This window comes from Neovison vison, chromosome 13, assembly GCF_020171115.1.
Source record: "Neovison vison isolate M4711 chromosome 13, ASM_NN_V1, whole genome shotgun sequence".
NCBI lineage: Eukaryota > Metazoa > Chordata > Mammalia > Carnivora > Mustelidae > Neogale > Neogale vison.
Genome location: NC_058103.1, coordinates 74,815,816 through 74,839,933, shown reverse-complemented (window position 1 = coordinate 74,839,933; position 24,118 = coordinate 74,815,816). Strand labels below are relative to the sequence as shown.

The following is a 24,118-nucleotide window of genomic DNA, read 5'->3' as shown; positions in this document are numbered from 1 at the left end:
TGAACAGGCCTTCCGACCGCTGATTCTATGTCCTTTTTAGTATATGTCCTCCCAAGTTTCTATATCCTCATCCCTTAGTAAAATCAGTGACAACGTACCTTTACTCTTCCTAGCTTGTTCACATATTTGTCACTAATATTATAAGAGTAAATAATATGAGTATCATCAAAAAAATAAGAGGAAGCAGAAATAACTGAATAAAACATATTAATCATAATGAGTAGGATACTCAGTCATAAAACTTAAAAGCGAATACTGAATGGCATTCACTCAATTAGAAACAAACTCAAACCCACACTTTGTGCTCAGTGTGAAATCAATACTCAGCACGGCTCCAATCCACTGGCAGATGGTACATCTTATAAGCATGTAATAATGCTATCACAATATCTGGTATACAGTGGGTACTAAATAAATGCTAATGGAATTGAAATAGATTCTGTACTTAAAAAAATAAAGTGTAGAAAGTAGAATTTATTGATAATTTCTGACTATCAATACTTTAATCTCTTTAGTATATAAATACAGTAGAAAAATTTTGCAATAGTTAGTAGGGATAGAATTTTCCCCAACAAAATATAAAATTTTTAGACAATATATTATATAACTTTTTGAATTTAATAATGAGCTAGAATTGAAAGCAGTGCAGCTGTAAAGCTGTCTCCCAAATGCACAGAAATAATTTTCTTTGAAAAGACAGATGTGCAAAGCATTACACTCTTATGAGAGAATGTGCAGAGATTTAAGTGAAGATTTACAAATCCATTGGCTGGAAAGAGACGGCCACAAATCTGGGTCATATACTTATTACTAGAAGTATTACTATGCCATAGGCAAGCTAAAAATTTTAATGGTTTTCTACTAAAACCTTGATATAGCAAAGTTCTATAAAATAGCACAGAGCATTACGAAGACTCACGAGAGCCCCTGTGGACTGCTTGTGGTTCCAGTGTCCAGAATTTCCAGAAGAAAAGTATTTTCTCAACACTTGGTCCACATTGACTTTTCACAGCATCTCCTGGGAAAGCAATACTTGTCCCTGGAGGCCTGGATGTCATGATTTCACCCACTGGTGTTAGATTATAAAATCCAAGGAATTTTAATGAAGCTTCAGAAACACGCAAATGAGCAACCCCAAAACTTTACTGTTGCTTTTTCAGCATTTATTTCTCTGTGGGACATATTACATGCATTAGAAGCAAAAGAGGCAATCTCCAGACGAACTCATTCATCTGCAAAATTAACACATTCTTATCCCCACCCCCCTTCACTTGGTGAGGTAGGATTTTGCTACTTGACAGAAACATTCCATTACCACCTAAAATACATTAAGAAGTAGATTCAGCTTAACATGACTTGACTAACTGCTTAGATGAACAGCTTTATAAGGAATTTGAGGATTGGTTAATGAAGCATTAAAATGCAAGAGGCTCTGTTGCTCCCAGAGGACCAAGGAATTTTCATTCCCATTTTACAAGTGAGGAAAAGAATCAACAAGCTCCACCTATCTTCCAGAGTTATACATCCGGTTAGCAACAGAGAAGAGAGGAGAACTTTGACGCTTGGACTTCCTACAAAGTGAGCAATAAATGCTCTGGTCACATTTGTCGTCCTGCCAGACTTTTACACAAGGTCATAGAATCATAGAACCTTAAAGGTCCATTAGTCCAAACATGTCCAAATCACATTAAAATTTATTTGAAGGCCAAACGAACAAGTGCAAAATACCTTTAGTTAGAGCAATTCAGGATAAATTTTCTGTTGAATTCTTTTCCTTCAGGATTTTTTCCCTTGGTGAGGAATTCTTAGGCTACTGGGGGGAAAAAAATCTTGCCTTTAATAGAGACTCTTAGGATGTTTGCTAACACACTGGTAAAAATAAAAATGTACTAATGTTTATTTGATAGTCCAAGAGGCTTTTACATAGCTAGTCATTCATTTGTTAAATATTTATTGACAGGCTGCCATGATTACTACTTTTCTGGGTGTTGGTGATTGAGGGGTGAGTGAGACGGACTGAGTCCCTGCTCTCAGCAAGCTTCAATGACAGCAAGAAGACAGAAGATAAGCAAGCAAAAAAGCAAATACTATCATTTCCATTAAAAGCAACTGCAACAAAGAAAATAAAACTGGGTAATGCCATAGTGACTGGAGGCATGGAGTAGTGACAACATGAGGTGGGTAATCAGGGAAGACTTCTTGGAGGAGTTGACTTTTGAGGTAAAACTCAAACAATGAATGGAAAAATTAGAATTCCAGCCCAAGAGAGCAGTAAGGCCCTGAGGTAGAAATGAGCACTGTGTATTTTGGAAGTAAAAAGGTCAGTGGCTAGTTAGAGCAGGAGGGAGAATGATGAATAAAGAGGCTAGGCTAGTGGCAAACCATGTAGAAACTCACAGGCCACGGTAACGTGTTTCAATAACCATTCCAACTGTGTTTATTTGGTTTTGTGGTGTCAGCCCCACAGTGTGTTCTGACTTAACTTTCTTTGTTTTCAATAAGCATTTGTAATTGGAATTATTGCTATGCTGCAAAATTTGACATTTATTAAGCTCATGAAAAAGAATAAAGTTCCGATAAATATTCATCTAATCAACGCACAGATATTTATTGTACAATATACAAAGCTACCTAGTAAGCTTTTAGGATCCACAAAAGCTTTAAAAGAGATAGAAGGACTTAAATTGGGCCTTGAAGAAACCCATTCTCTCAAACAGCTTATAGATGAGGTACTTTCGAGACAGAAAAATAATTCCTAAGTCCACATACCAAATTCCCAGGCCTAGAGCCTTTTATGTCATGGCGTATTTTAAAATCAAATAATAGACAATTCTGCCACAAACTGGAACATCAATAGGCAATAAGGTACAGTAACAACGAAAACATCCCTTCCTCAGGCTCCCTGTTCATCCCCCCTAACCTGTGCATCCTTGCATATGTCCATCTCTACTTTTCCCCTCATTATTAGTCTCTGCATTTGTCCTGTTAAATGAAATGCCCAGGGAGGAAATTTTCTGTGAGGACAACAGTAGCCACTTGTGGGTACTCTCGGGATAAGGAGAGTATGACTGAACCACTCACAGAATAGAAAGGCACAGCAGGGAATTGTTCTAATAACTTCAAGAACATACTATGTCATACCTGCACAGACTGGTCTCTCCAACAGGAAATGAGCTTCAAAAGTGAAACGTCAGCTTCGGGTATATGGGCTTCATTCTTACCTAGAAATACAGAGAACACGTTTGTTCTTGAGAATATTAACATGCATGCAACCCAATGATCCTCAACCCTGGCTCCATGTTAGAGGCACCTGGGGGGTATTTTCTCCACAAACACCAGAGATTCTGATTTAATCGGTCCCGGGAGAAGGTAGAGCAGGAATGAATACCCTGTGATACCCAATGATTTTCATGTGTTACTAGTCAAGAACCATTTAGTAATTTATTTATATTTCTAATGATTATACGAATATATATTCACATCAAATCAAATTCATCTTTATACCCTAAACCCATCTTCATAACTTTTGCCAACAGAGTGCAATGAATAATGTTCCCACCCAAAACAGATGGCCAAATTTTACAATTCCTTCCTCATGCAACTAGATCCTGACATACTATCTTGCCATTAATTAACATCTATCACACAGAAATCATATAAAGACTTCCTTTGATTTGTCCTTACCCAATTATACTACTCTGATCAATAGATCTAGCACTTATGTTTTAATCTGACTCATTTTGTTATGTATTGTTTCTTTTAAGTTTGCCCTTTTGAATGTCCTTTCTATCTATTTGCCTTAATGTTCAGTGTGAAATTTTAAGAGTGAGCTAGGGCTTGGTTTATTTAAATTGATCCACAGAATGTCCAGCAGCCCCCTACACAAAAAAGCACTTAATAAGTGCCTTTTCATTAATTGAAAATGTACATATTATCATCCAAATGAAAAATTGATCAATTAAGGCTTTCTGATGGCTAAAGTATATTATCTAGGTGCCAGATCGTGGGAATGAGATAAGGAAAAATGATGATGGCTTGCATTGGAGGGAAAATTACCCTAATCATCTATTTAAATGAATGTATTAATATGTGTTTGAAATTCTGGCATCAACTCTTTAAATTAGTATTAGTTCAGTATGCTTTTCATTGAATTTCATTTTATATATTAATAGATAAGTATATGTGTATATATATGCACAAATATATATTTTATAAATATTATGTTATATATATATTATATATTAGTGGTCAAAGGAAATGTGATAGAAAGTATTAAACATAATGTGAACTAAGAATATTAAAGAGACATATATGAAACTTCTGACTCATTAATATCGTTATTTTTCCCTGATGGAACATATGATGTGAATTTGAAATGACCAAGATCAGTGCATAAAACATGTAAGTATGATAGAGCACTATGATTTTGAAGTCATATTTTCCATTTCTTTGTGAGCACAGCAGGTAAGAGAAAATTTTCCTTTGATCTCTGTCCTTCCCCTCCTCTCTCATTCTGTTGACCTTGTGGCTCTACCATCAAAGCTAAGTATTGGTCTCAACTTTAGCTACTTACTGGCATCATGGGGTACTTCACAGTGCACTTTAATGTGATGTTAAAATTTTAATATGAGGTAGAAATGAGAGCCAAATTTTCTTGGCCATGTCAGTGAACTAAAGAATTAATTGCAACATCAGAGAGAAAGATAAAAAGAAAACACCCCAGGCTTACCAATAGTACTGAGTCACCATTTTTGCTGACAGAAGTGGGCAGTGGTTCCTACCACTCTTTAGAATGAGCACCTCAGAGTATTATTTTATTCAGGCTTTGACTTTACTGAATTAATAGCATAAAGCGAACCCCTCCTTTCCCTTCACCTCCCGTCTACCAATTACTAAAACACAAAACCATGCTCCATAGGACCTATGTGAATCTTAAGTGCTGCAAGCGCCGCCTCTAAACACAGGAGAGACTATTCAGTAGTAAATTTGCTCCTGCTACTTTGGTTGGGGCTGCGGGAGGAAATGCTGGGGAGTCCGCGGCTCTGGTTAGCAATTCTCTCCATCTCTGCAGAAATCACTTACATTCTGCTTTAAATTCTAATCCTTTTCTCAATGTTATAAAAAATAAAAACAAGGAGAAATGCCCTAATAAGGGCTATGGCTTGAAGAGAAGGCAGACAGCCCAGACTGGGACCTTTTAGAGGGAATACTAGTTGGGATCCTGAGAAGTGTGCTGATGTAATGCAAAGAGCAAGTGGTTTGGGACCAGAGGTGGCCTGGAATCCTGGCCCCTCTGCTCAGCAGCTCTTTGCCTCTGAGTGAATCATCTAACTTCCATGAGCCCCAATTTTCCCAAGGGTAAAACAAGATAGTTCTTCCTAATGTGCAAGGTTGTTTCTATATAGAGAGAATATGTGTAAAACCAATGGCATAATTCTTTGAATATACTAGACACACAAAAATTGGAAGCTATTAATAACTCTCTGTTTAAAATATTCCAAATATTCTTTTTAGTAGCCTTGAGAAAGCCCCTATGGAACATTATTCAGGGCATCTCAATGTGTCGATGGCATAATGCATAACTTCATCAAGTCTAAAATCTCATTCCCATTTTACAAGTGTAGTAAATATAGGTTTAAAGGAGTAAAAGACATGCCCAAAGCTGTACAAGTGGTAAGCGTTAGAACTAGATCTTAAACCTCAGCCATCTGTTTCCAAAACCATTATTCTATTTACTATTCACACATGAATCCAAAGGTATTTGCTTAATTCCTTGAAGGCTTTATTCTGGGAATTGGGGATACAGCAGTAAATAAAACTGTCATAAAAAAATGATAACCCCCATGGAGCTTACATTTTAGTAGCAGGACACAGATGGCAAATGAAAAAAAAAAAAAAGATATATATTACATTAGAGAGTGAAAAGAATTATGGAAAACAGTAAAGGAGGGAATGGGACAGAGCGTGCTGGGGAGAAAGGAGGGCACCTTCATTGATAAAATGGCGTCCAAGCAAGAACCAAGGATGTAAGATGGAGGCGGGAGGCAGCCGGTTGACCTCTGTGATCTGAGGAAAGAGCATTCCAGGCAGGAGAAGAGCTAGCACAAAGGCCCTAAGACCTGCCCATCTTGTTTGGGTCAGAGCAAAAGGTCTGGTGTAGCTGGATCACGTGAAGCAAGGGGTAAGTAAGTATAAAGAGATGGCGTCAGATGTGAGCGGTGGTCGGTGCAATGACAGAAGCAGAACAACCAGGGGCGCCTCAGTGGCTCACTGGGTTGAGCCTCTGCCTTCAGCTCAGGTCATGATCCCAGGGTCCTGGGATGGAGCCCCACATCAGGCTCTCTGCTCAGCGGGGAGCCAGCTTCCCTCTCTGTCTCTGCCTGCCTCTCTGCCTACTTGTGATCCCTTGCTCTGTCAAATAAATAAATAAAATATTAAAAAAAAAAAAAGGGCAGAACAACCAGGTTATACTGGGCCTTGTACGCTTTCCTAAAGACTGTGCCTTTTATTCAGAGCAGAACAGAAGCAGCTGAAAGGTTTTAAGCAGAAGCATAAGGTTCTGACTTAGTTTCCAATGGGTCATTCTGACTGCTTGATGGTGAATAGAGTACAGGAAGGAGAAATAGGAGCCGAAGGGTGGTTAGGAGGCAAGGAGAGATGAAGGCTCTGGGGTGTGGTCTGTGGGTAAATAGAAACAGAATCTGGGATATATTCTGAAGGGAGAACCAATATATTTACTAAAAGATTGGATGTGGATGCAAAAAAAAAAAAAAAAGGTCTGGGGATGAGTCAAAATGACACCAAAATTCCTGGCTTGAATCACTAGAAGCGTAGATTTGCTTTACTGAGATGTCAAAGATTTAGAGAAGCAGGTTTTGAGGATAAATTGGCTATCTGGCATCAAAAGAAAATCTAGACACCAAGACTATTACTCAGAGGAATTCAAGGATCATTATATAACCTTCTGAAAAAGCTATAAAATTCTCTAATATAATAATCATTTATTTGGTAATAAAGATACTGATGTAATAAACTTCCCCGTAAATCACAGGTGACCTTAATTTAATATCCAAATATTTCTTTTGCCAAAAGTTTCAGACTTTCAGGCATTTCAAAGATCATTTGATAAAATTCATCACATTACATGTCTTGTAACATTATTCATTTTAATAAAAAAATCACATATATCTCAAATATAATACAAAAGTATAGCCATGTGAAATGCAGACTAAATCAAATAATAAATGCAAACACTGTTCCTTCCAAACTGTAGCAGGAGAACCAGTTCTAGATGGGCCAGTTATTCTATTTCATAGAGAAAAAAAAAATCAGAATTGTATCTGTAAGTCCTTTACCATTTCGTAAGTAACCACAGAAGCTTGAAATAGTAAAAACTTCATTCCCAGGACTTTTTGCCTTGTTGTGCACAGATTCCATTTTGAAAGACCTGTCGGGAGAAAAATAGAGGATATCATTAAAGATATATGAAAAGTATTTTTAGAAATAAATTGAAGATTTGAGTGTATGACCACTTCAAAAAAATTCGGGAACTGAACATAGGTTACTTTTTTAGCAATGTTCTCCAACATTAATCTCTTTGGTAAATTTCCTCACTTTGTTCCTACCTAAACCTTAATCCCAGTTTTGAATTTTAGGTTACCAAAATTATTTGGTGACTCACTTTTCCAGGAGGAGCTCCACTACGATAGGTCATGTAATTTGTGGTTAATGCAATATATTCTGAATCTTAATATGTTGACATCTGCCACAGTTCTCCACAGGTCCTGTAAGGACCTGAGGAAGGTGAGGTCTACTCCAGACCAGTGATTTAATCATAGCAACTTTCAGATACTGTTCAGGGATATTGTCATAGGCAGATGGCTCTTTCCTTAAAATGCAGTTACGTCATGCACCCCGTTGCGAAGCCCACAAGGATTTCTCCACATTCACAATCACAGTGAAATGTTAGTGAAATGGACAAATCCAATGCACATTATTTTGATTTCCAAAAAATTTCCATGCTGTCCAACAGCAAATCCAAGTTGAAGTGACTGATTTCTGGAAGCAGTCTCTAATCCAGTCAACTCCTTCAATAATTTTTTTTTAATGAAGAATTTCATAAAGAGTTAACTAATGTATGGTGGCAATTTTTAGTGGAAGGCAGGCTGACAGCCCGCCATCCCCCCTCAGGGCACCAGACACACCCTGCACATCCTGAATTCCTTATCTGCAGCCGACTCAGAATGAAAACCTCCATCACACAGTAACCAAGTCCCTCACTGGCTCTGTGGGATCATGATTAGGCAGATACAATTTGTTAACAACCCACGTTTTCAAGAATTTGAAGAAATCTTAGTGGCCACCCAGCCCACAAACCTCATTTTCTAAATGAGGAAAGCAAGGCTCAGAGTGGGTAAGTGACTTGTCCAGAGCTACACATGGCTAGTTAAACAACAAAAGCAGGATTTATTCCCAGGTTTTCAGGGTCCAGGCTGACTGCATTTTTTTGCTTATCATACGTTCAGTGCTTTGTAATCTTCTTAGTCACAGGAAGAAGAGAAAAGTAAAAGAAGGCTATATGAAACTTAAACATGTATATCTATATGTGTGTATATATAATATGAATTATATATACATATTATGTATGAAAAGAAAACAGAGAAAAATTTAGTATAAAACCACAGAATTTTACCAGTCTATGTCTCCATAATAGGGTCACAGAACAGAAAATGGGAAACCTTGCATTATAATGGAAGGAAGCATAACATCAGATCCTAAATAATCCACAGAGCCTTCCTACCAAAGGGTAGGCCCACTGAGGGCAGGAATGGTGCTGACCGTCGCCTGGAACTGAGCTCCTATCACAGAACAGAAACGTCAAGGACCATTTACCACCACATAGTGGGAAGTGCTTTCTGTAAAAGCGTTCCCATGGTTTCCTCTCACACTAATTACTCTCTTTACTCTGAACACCAAAATACTTACCTATACTACCAAGATTTTTTCCGCATTTCTTTACCCTACTTTTGGTGTTTTCTATTTATTTCATGTGCCTTTTTCTTTTTCTTTTTCTTTTTTTTTTTAATCATTTGAATCAAATGAGAAATTTCTTCTGTAGACTAGTGCTAAGGACACATGCTGTAAATTGTAAATTCAATCCTCTAATGTCAGACTGAAAAACTATACTGAATTTTAGCAGTAGAAGAAGGTAGACACACAGAGTTAAGGTTAGTAATGAATCAGGCTCTGGAATTAGACTGCTGCTCAGCTTTGAATCAGCCTCTAAGAAGCTGAATTAATCTTGGAGTTGATACCTTTTCGCCATAAGACTCAATATCCTCATATTTACAAAGAGCAAATAATAGTACCTATATGCCAGCCTTGCATATTAAGTGATATCAGGTAAGTAAAGTACTTACACAGTGACTAATAGATATTAAATATTCAAAAAACAAGAGCTATTTTTATTCAACTGTACTTTTTGTAAATGAATTACTGATTGCCACCTCTAGCTTAGTACAACAAAGTATAAATTAAATGGTGGGACTTGGGCTATGAAACTGTAAAACTTTCTCCGATGATATATGAAATATATGATCACTGGCATTTACTTAAATGTTCTTTGTTCATATTTAATTCACAGCAAGTAAAATGGATTTCAAGGTGTGTATGAATCAAACTATCGTCTATCTCTTAGTCTACCTATCTATTAAATCATTCAGCGCCCTGCACTATGATTTTCCTGGTACATATTATGAGAGCAATGGATATTTTTTGAATGAATAAATTTTTAAATATATAGATTAATTGCCCAAATTATTCTCTGATCCCAAAGAATTAAGAGGAAGTTTTTCTTAAATGTGTTTTGAGCTGAAGGAGCTGTTGCATATTTACTCTTGATCTGAAAAAAGGAAGAAAGGAAGGAAGAAGAGGAGGGAGGGAGGGTAAAGAGCCAAATACAGCAAATAATTACGATTCTTTTAATGTCTCAAATAATAGTAGTCAAAATATTTACGCACATCTTACCTGTCAGTTCCACATGCCAGCTCTAAAGGCATGTTAACTAACTTATTAACTACAAATAGTCTGCTCAGTAAATAAACTATAGTGTCCGACTCTTGCAAAGAATTACAATTATTCTCCAATCCTCTTGGCATTCCAACCTGATTTGGAAGAGTGGACGTGTACTTATTTGACAAGTCCAAAACTTTTTTGGAAAATAAATTAACTTTTGAATAGTCTGTTTTCGTTTCAGCACTGCATACATCCCACCCCGGCAGCATCAATGAGAAGCGGTCTTCATTTGCAGCAAGTCCTAAAGAAACAGAACCCTGAAGCTTTAAAATATTGAGATGCTTAATGCAGAGATTATCTAATTCTTTATCCAGTCCCCATGGCAAAAAGCAAGATAGGAACAATTTAGCTGCATCTATTGTGATGCTGGCATCCACTTTTCTTGACGGCTCCGGGTGCATCTTTTTGGAGTTCTTTGTTTTCTTCTGCCTTTTAATGCCATCACTTTCTTCTAAGAATTTGACAGCATTATCTCCTTGGGCTGGGTTCTCACCAGAAGTCTTGGCTTGCATCTCTGCTGAGAGAGAACCACAGGCAGTTTTATTTCGTTTCAGCGTCAGTGTTTTCTTCTCCACTGTGCTTTTGGCTCTTCTCAGGATCTCACTACCATAGAATGAATTAGAAGGGTCAACGTCACAGATTGGAGTTGGCAGCAAAAGTTCAACAAGATTTTCCAGATCAAATAGAAGGATATGAAAGCCAATGTTACTCCATTTTGTCTTCACAGGCAAGACATTAAAAGGTCCTGAGAAAGACTTGGCATCAGCAACCTAAAGGAGATTAAGGAGAAAAAAAAATTATGTGTCAGGGTTTTTATTTTTCAAGTGATTTTTATTAAAAGCTCCATATTAAAATGGCATAAAATGAAAGCATTAAGTAGCAGTACAACTAAAGCCATTTCAATTATTTTGTCTGTTAGGAAAACTTCCCTCTAAATTAAACAGTCTATATTCCTTAACAACTTTTTTTTCCTTCCTAAAACCTTTATTTTTCTTTGAAAAAAAAAATATGAATTAGGCCTAGGAAGTAAGATAGCATCAGATTAATATCTTTTCTTATCTGATTTCTTATCTTCCTATCAACATAGCCATGAAGACCCACAAAGGGGAAAAAGTGGGTTTGAAAATTAAGGAGGAGAACATTGATATACCTGGGTGGTTCATTCAGTTAAGTGTCTGCCTTTGGCTCAGGTCATGATCCCAGGGTCCTGGAATCAAGCCTTGCATCAGGCTTCCCACTGAGCAGGGAGCCCAAGTTGGGGCTTGATCCCAGGTCCTTGGGATCATGACCTGAGCAGAAGGTAGACGCTTAATGACTGAGCCACCCAGGCGCCCCAGGTTCACACAATTTTTTAATTGTTTAATACTTTTCTTTTTTCATTTTTGTGTTTGGTTTGCAATAGGACATACTTTTCATGTTTTTTTTTTTTTTTTAAATCTTGATATCAGTTGTTCCAGTATCATTTGCAAGCTTGTTCTTTTCTTACTGATCTGCTGTCTGGGACATTATTTAATTAATCTATTCCATAGTATAATAGCTTTACAAAAAGACTTCAGATCTGGTGGTGAGGTTCCCCTATCCAGTTGTTTATACAGTCTTTTATTCTTTCACGTTAAGTTTGAGGATGTTTGTCAAGTTCCAGACTGTATCTCCCACTTACTTAGACCAGGCTTAATTTCTTTTGATCGTTTAATGGTTGTTCAGAGGGATGTTTATATTATTTGCTTATCAATTTTTTAAACTTCCTGTAGCTATGGGTCCTTTTTCATTTTTGATATTATTGCTTTTGCTTTTTTTCTTGCCAGAAGTTTATCGATTTTGATATTCTCTTCAAAGAATCAAATTTTTACTTTGTAGGTCCTCTCATGGAATAATGTTTTCCTTGGAAGACCATTTCCTTGAGTAAACTATTTTAATTTCATTTATTTTCTCACAGCATTTTTGAAGGCATAATTCTCCAGTCTTCGGGTTTCCTTTGATGCATTTGAGATGTTAGCTAGTACTCTGTCACTCTGTCTTTTCTCTATGCTGCTTTTTAGATCTTTTTGTCTTTACTATTCTGCATCAAATCATAGAATCACTAGAATTCTTTTAGGTGTGGATGTTTTCCCCCAATCCTACATTGTATCTGAATATTTCTATGTCTCCTTAATTTTGTTCAGTTCTCAGACCTACCTTTTTGAATGTTTTCCCTCTGCATCCCTTTCACCCCATACAGAACTCTGATGAGCCCATTTGTCAGACAAACTATTTTCTCTCTCTCTCTCTCTTTTTTTTTTTTTTTTTAAATTTCTTTGTCTCTCTGTGCCTCATGCTGGGCATCACTTTGGAATTCTCCTTTAGCTTGCCTATTTTCTTCTCACCTGTCTCTCCTATAACATTTAACTTACCCACTGAGTTTTTTAATTTTGAGTTTTACATTTTTAATCTCTATCAGTTCCATTTGGTCCCTTTAAAAAACAAACTGTTCATTTTTACAGTCAGTTATTTCTTCCTTATTTTTTAAACCATTATTCTTCTAAAGGTACTTATTTTGTATAATACATCTATAATTCCAATTTTTAAAATCCTGTGAGTATGACTCTGCTTTTTTATTTTGGTGGTGCTTTTCTGTTTCCTTATGTTTTGTGACTGTATATATGCATGGGCGTGTGCATGTGTGTGCATTTGGGAAATGCTACCAGTGAGAAGCCTTCGAGTCATGGGTTGAAAATGCATTCTTCAAGAGAGAATCTGTGTTTGTGACTGCCAGGTACCCAAGGGGTACAGATGTTTATTTCACTAGCCCACTAATAGTTAAAAATTAGATTTGTATATAGAATTGAAAATTAAAATTCAGTAGCTCCCCCAATCCATGGGTTATATGTCCCAAAGATTCCTAGTAGACATCTTAGATGGCAGATAGCTCTGCACTATACATTTATTATATTTTCCCCTATGCATACATACCTATGATAAAGTTTAATTTATAAGTTAAGCACAGGAAGAGATTAACAATAATAACTAATAATAAAGGAGAACACTTAGAAGAACATAGTGTAATAAAAGCTATGTGAAAAGCTATGTGAATGTCTCTCTCTCTCTCTTTCAAAATATCTAACTGTATTGTACTCACCCTACTTTTTGTGATAATGTGAGATGATAAAATGCCTAGTGATGAGATGAAATGAGCTAAATGACATAGGCACTGTGGTGCAGCTTTAGGTTACTACTGGTCTGATGATATGTCCGGAGGAGGGTCATAGGCTTCTGACCCATGGGTAACTGAAACTGTTGATAAGGGGGGACTACTGTATTTAAGTTTGATAAGGAAGAGAGGAAATGGGTGCTCTCTTACATTTCACGATGAGTGTAAAGTGGCATCTCTTTATAAAAGGTAACTGGCAAAATGTATCGACAACCTTAAAATATTCCATAACCTTGGATATAGAAATGGCTTTCCTAAGAGTAAAATTACAAAGATACCCAAAATTGCATGAAAAAGAATGTTTGTTGTAGAAATTTTTACATCAGTAAGCTGAAAATAACTTGAATGTCCCGCAATATAGATTTGGCTAAATAGATTATAATATGTGCACATATTAAAATACTAAGCGGATATTAAAAAGAGGTTTGTGGGTTTTTTTTTTTTTTGGTAAAATATATAATACCACAGCAAGAAATTCACACAGTGTCTATGGAAAATACCTAGATTAAGAAGTGTAATCCCATTTTTATAAAATTGCAGAGATTTCTCAATATCTCCTTTTAACTATATCTATTTCTTAAAGTTTTATTTTTAAGTAATCTCTACACCCAGCATGGGGCTTGAACTCACAACCCTGAGATTAAAAGTCACGTGCTCTATTGACTGAGCCAGCCAGGTAATAAGAATTGCCAAGGAATATGTCAATAATAGATACGGCTATCTAGATGGTTTTAACATTGTGCCTCCCTCCCCCAAAATATGTTAATCAGATTAAATTTAAAAGTGTAAGAAGATTTGCTAGTAAATCGAAGGCCAATATTTTAGATATATAAGCAGCTCACAAAAATTAATTAGCAAAATACTTGTATCTCAAGAAATAAAATGAGCAAAAGAGACAAAAATACCACTGAGGAACATAGTTTTTAATCCATTTGTCTCAATAAAAATAAAACAAGTATAAAATTTTACATACCACACTGGCTTTGAGCACTTACATTTGCTAAAATTTTTTCAAACTTACAGAAAACAAAAAGGAGCCCATGCTGTTGAGTGCTCATTTTAAAGGACTCTGATGACATCTAGATGGCCTTATCTTTTCTCAGAAACATCACGGTTATATGTATTAAGAGTCTTAAAAATATACACTGTCATTCTTTCAGGGTACTTGGGTGGCTCAGTAAAATAAACATCTGACTCTTTGATTTCAGCTTGGGTCATGATCTCAGAGTCCTGCGATCCAGCACCCAGCTAGGCTCCACACTCAGTGGGAAGTCTGCTTGAGATTCTCTCTCTCCCTCTCCCTTTGTCCCCCTGTTCCATACTCCCTCTCTCTGCCTATCTCTCTCTCATATCAATCAATCAATCAGTCTTTAACAAATATTCACTATCCGTGTGATATAATAAGCACTGAGTGTTATACGCAACTAATGAATCATTGAATACTACATCAAAAACTAATGATGTATTATATGTTGGCTAATTGAACATAATAAAAAAAAATCTCTAAGCCACTAAAAAAAAAAAAATTCACTATCATTGTCTCTAATTGAGATGCTACTTCATGTTCTTGGAGGATAGTATACCCAGATCTATGCTGTGGGTTTATCTCTGTTTTCATTCATTCAGCAGACACTGAAGAGGTCTTTGCAGGGGACTTCTTTTTTTTTTTTTTTAAACATTTTATTTATTTATTTGACCGACAGAGATCACAAGCAGGCAGAGAGGCAGGCAGAGAGAGAGAGGAGGAAGCAGGCTCCCCGCTGAGCAGAGAGCCCGATGCGGGACTCGATCCCAGGACCCTGAGATCATGACCTGAGCCGAAGGCAGCGGCTTAACCCACTGAGCCACCCAGGCGCCCTGCAGGGGACTTCTTAAGTAGAACATGGTATGAGTAGCTGTCCACAGAATATGGAACAAGACTCAGCAACGGCATAGTTACAGCTCCCCCCTTTACACTCAGAAGAGGAGAGAGAGAGGTGCCCAGCAAGGACCTCATAGCCAGGACAAGGGCAGAGTAAGGGCCAATGTAGAAAGCTATGAAGGCCTGAAGCAGCCATCTCATATTCGACCTTGATGACCCACGAAGTCTAAGCAGAAGTGACAACAAACCACAATCTAAAAGATTAAGGAAAAATGAACTAAAGAAATGGGCAAGACCAAGTACTCGAGGCAAAGAGAACAACATGAGAAGACCCAAGAAGTGTTGGCTGGAGTTGGGGTGAGGACATATATAGAGGCCATGTACTGGGACAATTTTAGTATGGATGGAGAGCAGAATATGGAAATGCAGATGAGCCAGACCGGACAGGAGCCACGTTGTGTTAAAGCCTTGCAAACTCTGTTGAGTTTCAAATTTATTCTGCTGTGACCCTTGAAGGGGTATGTAAGTAAGGAAGTCACCGATTCCCAAACTCTAGCTATGATTACTTCTGAACTGCAGGCTAATCAACCAGACTAAGACAGAGTTCCACTCTCCTATGCACTTCCACTTCCCCAAACTGTAATCTCTGGCCACAGTATCTAGAGTTCTCAATTACTGGGCATTACTGGGCCAGTCAAAACCATAGCAATGATTCTGGCAATATGACACACTCCCTGGTCTGGTCTCATCCTCTTATTTTGTGATCACACAGCCAAAATAGACCCATTGCAGTGTTGTAAACAAAAATCCTAAATTTCCCTCCCTAACCATAATCACTTTAAGCCTCAGGAGCAACTGAACACTTTAGAATATTTTCAAATCGTAAATATTATTCCAAGTTTTTTTTTTCCTTTTCAAGATTTATTTATTTATCTGAGGGAGAGAGAGAGTGAGGGGGAGGATGGATGGGAGGGATAGAGGGAGAAGGAAAGGAGCTAGATGCAGGGCTTGATCTCAAGACCCTATGTCACAACCTGAGCCTAAACCAAGAACCAGAAACTTAACCAACTGCAAGGAGCCCGCGAAGGTTTTTGTTTATTTTTTTAAACATATAATAAAGTTGTTTTTCATTTGGAAACAAGTCAATTTAGATTATAAGTATAAACCACTGTTATATCTTAATGTCCTAAAATGAATATTATAATTCTAGACTGTATCATTGTTTAAAAATGTTTAACTCTGTTAAAAAATAGTATATTTTTAAAGTCATGTCATCAATGGACTTTAAAAGCAGTATTACCATCATTTTGAACATAAGTAATATAGAATGACAACAAATGTCAATAATAGTAATTACTGAGCTTTCACATTATAGACCGGACATGCACAATATTTAGTAATGTTGAGCAAAGACTATAGAAAATATTAACCTTATTTATATTTATATGGTACTATACACAATATATTCTGCCAACAAGAATTCTATTAAAAACAGCCTGCTAAAAGGAATTAAAAAATAGAAGTGTTTTCCTAAATCATGACTGAATAACGTTGTGCAAAAATATAAATATAATTATATTACTTCTGGAATGATAAAGTATATGTAAACCATCATTTTAACACAAGTATTTTAGAAACATTCACCAATCTGATTACAATTAAAAAATCAAGAACAAGTAATTGAAGACAAAGAAGAATTTCACTGAATCTATGTCACTGCAAAAGTGTGAGGGCTAAATGTAAATTTTAAGTTATTAGTCCACGTGTTGCTGACAGAATGCTCTCTGATTGCCTGACAGCTCCCCAAAATGTGCTGTCCAGGCTTTGCACAAATAGAAAAGCTGCTGATCTTTTCCCCAATATACCATCACGGTTACAACCACTCTCTGAATTTCCAGGTTGAAGCAAGAGAGGAGGTGTGTTTACAATCTGGACGGCAAGAGGTAGCACTAAGGGACAATGGTCCATTCCAACCTCTGAACTTTGGGAGCCTGGGGAGTAAAACGGTTCTGATACATCTACATGTGAATGCTCTCAACAGCAGGTGGGGAGTAGGAAGAGGCACATAGAAATGAGCTCTTTGTCTGAGTACACAGACTTCAGGAAAAGCTACTGAGTCAGAAAGTCTGCAAGTGAATCCCAGATGGCCAGCGGAACAGAAATTATTCCTCCACTCCCTGCAAAAACTCAAAATAAATGACAAGTAAAACTAAAGTCAACAACACAAAACTCAAACTCTGAACAACCCAATAAACACATAAAAAAGAAGCACCAGAAGGACCCAAAACTTTAGAAGAAAAAATGTGATAGATGTGAAGGTGTAAGTCTAACATCTTTATTTTAAGAAGTCTATTCATTTACTTATTTTTCCTTTATCCTGCTGTGTTCAGCTGGTGCCTCTTCTTTTTTCTATCTGATTCAGAAAGACAAAATGGTTAAACAAGACTGGTTTTACCCCCTGCCTTTGAAGGTGGAAATGCACTGTCTGACAACATGTTCTGATAAAACTTCTCTCTGAAAACATATTGGATCCCCCACTGAGTTTGTTGTGAAAGGATCTGACCTGCCCAATCTACAGCCACAAAATAAGTTTGATAAAACTGATGCTTAAAACTACCTTCTCTTCTCACTTTTGTGGCTGTGTGCAATAATACCTAATACAAGTATTTAAATACTATGTGAAAAGACATAGATGCTAGCTGAAGAATTATTCTAGGTATTTGGTTACGTGAGAGCAGGAAGAATTTAGAAATTAGCTGATCTTAAGGGAAAATGAGGAACAGAGAAGTAAAGTGACTTGTTGGGTTCCTCATTTGGTAAATAGCCAAGTCAGTGTTCCCAAATCCATTTTTTTCCCCTGACTATTCTTTGGATGACATTCTATGACTTATATTTCTCCAAGAATAAAATGGTGTTTCTTATTTATTATTTCTAAGATGTCTGAAGGAGCCTCATTAGCCAAGCATTCATTGCAGGAAATACCATATTCACAGATGTATAAAAATGAAAAAGCCATCATTATAGGAAAACATTCATTAATGAACTGATCACTTATAAAACTAGTGCCTCCCTTTTTAACATTAAGTCCCACCCCACCCATTAGTCAGGCTTTGACTGATTATTAAATGATGTGTTCCCATCACAAAGTAGATAGCAAACACTGTAAAAAATGAAAATGAAGGATTACATTGAATGCCAGAACTAAGTCTTACCCAATGCCAATGACAACCAAGGATCCAGCAGGGGAGACCAATTAACAACTGAAGAAGAGAAAACTAATTCAGATGCTTCAAATGACAAAACTTTTAATATAATTCTCTTTTCAATACTTTTCTAAAATAACTGCAAATTATGAAATTCACAAATGAAGTAAAAAGTAACAGATTGTGTACCATACAATTAAATTAGAAAAAAAATCATCCTCCTCCCCCCCTTCTTCTTTTTCTTCTCCTTCTCTTCCTCCTCCCCCTTCTTCATTTTCTACTTCCCAAATCAATAGTTTTCAAATAGCAGTATTCAAGAATATTCACAGAATGAAAGAAGTGTCGATCTCCTACACAATCAGAAGAATTACTCATGAAATGGTACTGACTGACCAAGGAAAGCAGGTTATTCCCCTTTCACTCTAAGTCAACAAAAGTAACTTCAACTTTACTAAGGATAGTTCACCACCGAAGAGCCAGGAAAAGGTCCCAGCTCTGTGTGTGCATCCCTTACTGTAAAAGGAGACAGAATCTGTTTTCAGGGGTTAAAGGAAAGTCCTTGCTGCCTCAGTGGGCACTTCCTAAAGACAGGCCCATCACTGCGAGATACCCGTGGTGCCTCAGCAAAGCCAGAGAAGTTCAGGTTTGCTTTCAACCTAACAGGGCCTTCCTTTCCTTCCGACCATACAACAGAGGGATCCCTGGAATAGAAAAGCACACCAGGAGAAACAACGATGGATTTCTACTCCATGGCTATACGGCCAAGTCTTATTTGAACGTGGTCCCAGAAGTTTTAAAAAAAAAAAAAAAAGACATTTACTCACTGGTATTTTATCAAATAAAATATCATTCTAGATTTCTAACCAGGATTGTATACTTCCTCCTACTCACATTTTTTTGGCATATACATTTCACCAAATTTCAGGGAAGCATACTAAAAAGACCTTTTTTCTTACTTTCAAATATCACAAAGGTATTATTTGTGCTCTAAAATGCACATTAAATCATGGTTACAGCAATACCAGCCTCCTCACTAAGAAAGTTTCTCCATCTCCTGAGACACCTTGTGGCAACATGCTCCTGGTGAGCCAGGCTTACATCTGAACACCATCTTTTCCTTCTCTTCTCCTAGCTGCAGTGGGTGCTTGTCACTGCTGCCTGATTCTTCTGCTCTGTCTTGGCCTTCCAGCCTTTTCTGATTTCTCCGCCTCTTGTGTTTGTCCTTATGCTGAGAATGCCCCATCACCCATCTACAGAAAATCTACCCCCAAAGAAAACTCACTTCCCCAAGAGACTTCCCCTTTTCTCATCTCTTCTAGTCATCATCTCGCTGTCCTTGGGTATTTCACGATATTGTTATTTCTTTTCCAGCGTGTGCGCGCGCATGTGTGCGCGCGCATACACACACACACACACACACACACACATCACTATTTTCATCCATCCCAATCTTTAAAAAGCTGACCATGCCTCGGCCTCAGTGCATTCCACTGGCAAGAATCTCTTAAGAGTTCATAAAACATGAGGTCTATTACAGAGGACTTCTTTGAGCCTTAAAGAGTCAGACAAGCTGAGTCCTATAACCATGGAGGGTAAATGTACTGACTTCATGGCATCCTCCTCCTACTAACTGTTCAATACTGAAACACAATAGTTGAAGATGTTATTCCAGGTCTTTTTGAAAAATAACAAAGAAAATCCAGCACATAAAAAAGTACATTAGGTATGCTTTTGTTTATGGTAACTTGGGATTCAGCTGTTGGGTGTTAGTGATGCACATTTCTGTAAACCCATCTCTAACCTTCATGTGACCAGAGCAATTCACTTAAGAAACTGTCGCCTAAGTGAAAAATAAGTGCCTCACAACACTAGCCCATTTAAGCACCTAATTACAGGGTCAGTCGAGAGTCAACCTGCTCCATAACAGATTGCCTTCATCAGTGGGGTCCTGTCCACCCGGCGATCATGCTCCACTCCTGGCTCCTGGTGTACTGGGATGTCCTTGCCCTGACTTTGGACTACGTCTCTTCAAAATTTTACTGATGCGGAATCTGGGATAATTTGGGAAAGGACAAAAGTGTTCCTTAAGTAAGCCATTTCTCTACTGATTACAAATGGAAACCACTGTTTTCTATCGCTTCTCTCAACATGTTTGTGCTTTAAGTCATAGGATAGTTTTCCAGGTCTTTTAAAAAATTCTTTGAAGTAAAAAAAAAAAAAAAATTCTTTGAAGTGAAATTTCAGATGGAAAAGATACAGACCTTTAAAATGTTTGTTAAATTGTTAGACTATGCTCCAGCAAATTTCTTTTAAAACACACTTCAACCAAAGGTGAATGCATATAAGTTACTTTGTAATACTTTGATAGATATACTTTAACTTTTAATGTACCATTAAAGAGTTCAGTACTTCTTTTAATGTTTATTAATCTGATAGGAAATTTGCATTGATGATTTTCAGTCAGTATAGTTCTGCAATTTAAATGTTCTTTTTGCCCTGTTTCCTAATTTACCATTTATCTTTCCCTTATCAATTTGTAAGAGCCTTTTTGATGTAAAGATATTAACCCTCAAATATACTGCAAATATTTTTCAAGTCTCATTAGGCTTTACATTTATTGAGTTTGAGAATCTCTACAATATTTTTTAAATGTAAATAGTAAAACTATAATTTTTGTTTCATGTATCTTTTGGGAATTTTGCCACTCTTAGGACTTTCACAATGCAATTACTAAAAATATTACCTATTTTCCCCTAGTAATCTATCTTCCTATATTAAAACTTCTATTCATCTGAAATTTATTTTTGTGAAAGGCAGAGAATAGGGACATCATTTTATGTTTTATCTAAAAATACACTTAATTGTACAAAGGCCACTTATAAACTTTCTCTTATGATTTTAAGTGCCATTCTTTCCAAAGATCAAATTATGATTTATATACATGCTTATTCCTAGACTTTTTTGTCCTTTCCATTTATCTTTTTGCCTCTTCTTAAGTCACTTCTGAACTCTACTGCAGATGATAGATAAATAGATAGATAGATAGATAGATGTTAGATATACTTAACATCTGAGAAGGAAACCTCATTTCCATCATTCCTCATTTGCTCATTTTTCTTATCTCATTTTATACATTTATTTTTTCAGGATAATTCTATAATCAAATCATCAAAATCCCAAAAAACTCATCTAGGAGATTTTGAAAGTTATTTTTATTAAATGTATAGATTTGTGACTATGGGAATCTTTAAAATACTGAGCTTTCCCTATGGGATTCCACATAACAATGATGTTGTTGAATCAAGTTATTTTTTATGTCTTTGAGTGATTTTTAAAGCATGTGTTCATATGGCTTTTACTTATTTCTTATTAAATTTATCCCTATTATTTTATATTGTTTTTATCAATGGAATTTTGATACTAACTTGTGTTTATTTGTATTAGCACATAAATTTTTCTTTAGCATTACCATCCTTAACTTTTGTTTTATTAGGTCTTCTGTTCTATTTACTTTTATATAGATTATCCACTATTATACTTGAATAAGGGGAATTCATTTCATTCTTCCCATTCCTACTCTTTTTATTTCTTTTTCTTAACCTTTGGTACTTGCTAATACTTCCAGGAAAGAAAAAAAAAGTTAAGTAATAATATTACTATAACCAAATTACTATTATTATTGCTTTTTAAAGATTTATTTCTTTATTTTAGAGAGAGACAGAGCATAAGCAGGGAGGGGCAGAAGGAGAGGGAGAGAGAAAATCCTAAGCTGCCTCTGCACCAAGCATGGAGCCCGACGCAGGGCTGGATCTCACAACCCTGAGATTATGACCCAAGCTGAGACTAAGAGTTGGATACTTAACTGACTGAACCACCCAAACGCCCCTACCATTGATTTAAAAAAAAAAATGATTCACTTATTTTCTCAATGTTGGCTAAGTTGGGATGGTTTTCCTAGGTCAATTTATGTGAGTAACCACCTCTCTTTAACCCCTGCCATTAAATTTGATTTATTCAGTAATAACAGGTAATTGAAAGAATACCAGGTACATTTTAACAACATCAACTAGTAAAGATTGCATATTAATTTATAATCCCAAACACTTCCCTCATCAAATACTTTATGAAAGAAAAATCTAAAACAATGTTTATTGGGAGATCAGTAAAAATGTAACCAGGTCTGTATGTATTAATATAGAAGAATGCCTGCCAAATATTTTTAACATAACAAAGCAACTTGTAGAATACCCTCTAATATAATCAATCTCATTTCTGTGTGAAAGAACAACTTATACACATGAACACAGACCTACACACGTGTTTTCATTTTATGGTGTAGAAAGGAACACAACAGCATCATGGTATGGAGGCTAACACAAGGGCTGTGGCTGGAAGAGTGAGAGGGGATTCTTCATGATCCATAAATGTCAGGGTCCTCCCTGGACTGTCAAGCATTCATTTCCTAAAATTCAGCCTTGATCCATTAGTGATACATGAAAGCCAATACTGCCACACTGTATTTTGGAAAGTCTTAAATTACAAAATGAACCGTACCTGAAAAGTCAAATTACTGTATATATTACTGACATGATATCCAGGAAAAGAAAATGCTTTTATTCCCTCCCCCCTTCAAATATATCAAGACATGCCATCTACTTTAACTGATTTAATACACATTACCACATAAAAATTTCATGGAAAGTACAATTTAAATGCTATTTTACCTATGTTCTTGTCTCTGAAGGCTGTTTACCATTGGGATTCAGCTTATTCTGGGAACTCTGCTCCCTCCCTTAAAATACGCATTTCCATTAGCTGATGGAGAGTCCCACACTGGTTTACCCTCTTCCCTAACACACTAGTTATTTTCTTAACAAGACACACATGCCTGATGAATGGGCTCCTCCCTTTGCCTGCTGCCTTGTCCTTTGGCTGATTCAAAAGTAGAAAACACAAATCAGAAAGAAAAATAAAGGAACCGTTAATAAATGTTATGTAAATTAACACTTGTCTAGTATTAAAAAGCTTTCACACAATTTTCACTTTAGACTTCCTTGGTCTAAAAAAACAGAATTCAGTGCAAAGCTAGATATTGACTTAAAAATTCTTTAGTTTATGAATATTTATGAATGGGGCATGAGTGCTTGGTCTCCATATCACCAGCAAATTAATTAATTAATGTAATAGTGACTCAATGCTTACTGAGTAGAAGACTTTAATTCAGCAAGTCCAATAATCCCTTGAAGTGCAGAAACAGGATATTCGATTATTTTTTTCCCCCCTGAAATGCCTTCCCCAGTCTGGCCTCGAAAAGATGATAAAGCTCCTTTCCAGCCTTCAAAGCTAAAGTCCCTAGTTGTATTGAAGCACAAAGCATTATAGCTTCTAAAATAGATAGGAGCTGCTGTAGGACATGCTTTTACCAAACTGCCTTTGGGGTAATCAAATGCAGTGCTGAGAACCTGGTCAAAGTGAATGCAGCTGGTAGAGGAGAGGCTGAATCTGGTCTAGAGCATTCTAACTCCTCACGTGTCTCGTTTTAATCCAGAATAATCCTAAAGGATGTTTGCTTAAATTAAAAGCTGAAATGTGTGTATGTTTGTGTGTATAAAGAGAGAAAATAACACTTCAACAATTTAGTAATTTCCATGATCTAACCTAAAATGTCTTGACTTTAACTGGAAAGATATTTCCATCGAGAATTATAAGAACATGCCATTGAATTTTATATATGGAAACTCAATGTATGAAAGTCTACTTCACTCATTAAAAATGCATACAGTAACAAACTTT

The 24,118-nt window shown here is 36.5% G+C and overlaps 1 protein-coding gene across 1 annotated transcript in view; it reads right to left on the bottom strand.

Annotated features, from left to right (window-relative positions):
* WDR72 (WD repeat domain 72) overlaps positions 1 to 24,118 on the bottom strand; it is a 219,210-nt gene that overhangs the window by 80,863 nt on the left and 114,229 nt on the right. The window contains exons 15-17 of the mRNA XM_044231052.1: positions 10,027 to 10,844; positions 7,356 to 7,447; positions 3,142 to 3,221 (exon numbers count right to left, since the gene is read on the bottom strand). Of these exons, the coding sequence (XP_044086987.1) occupies positions 3,142 to 3,221; positions 7,356 to 7,447; positions 10,027 to 10,844 (990 nt within the window). The remainder of the gene's footprint in view (positions 1 to 3,141; positions 3,222 to 7,355; positions 7,448 to 10,026; positions 10,845 to 24,118) is intronic.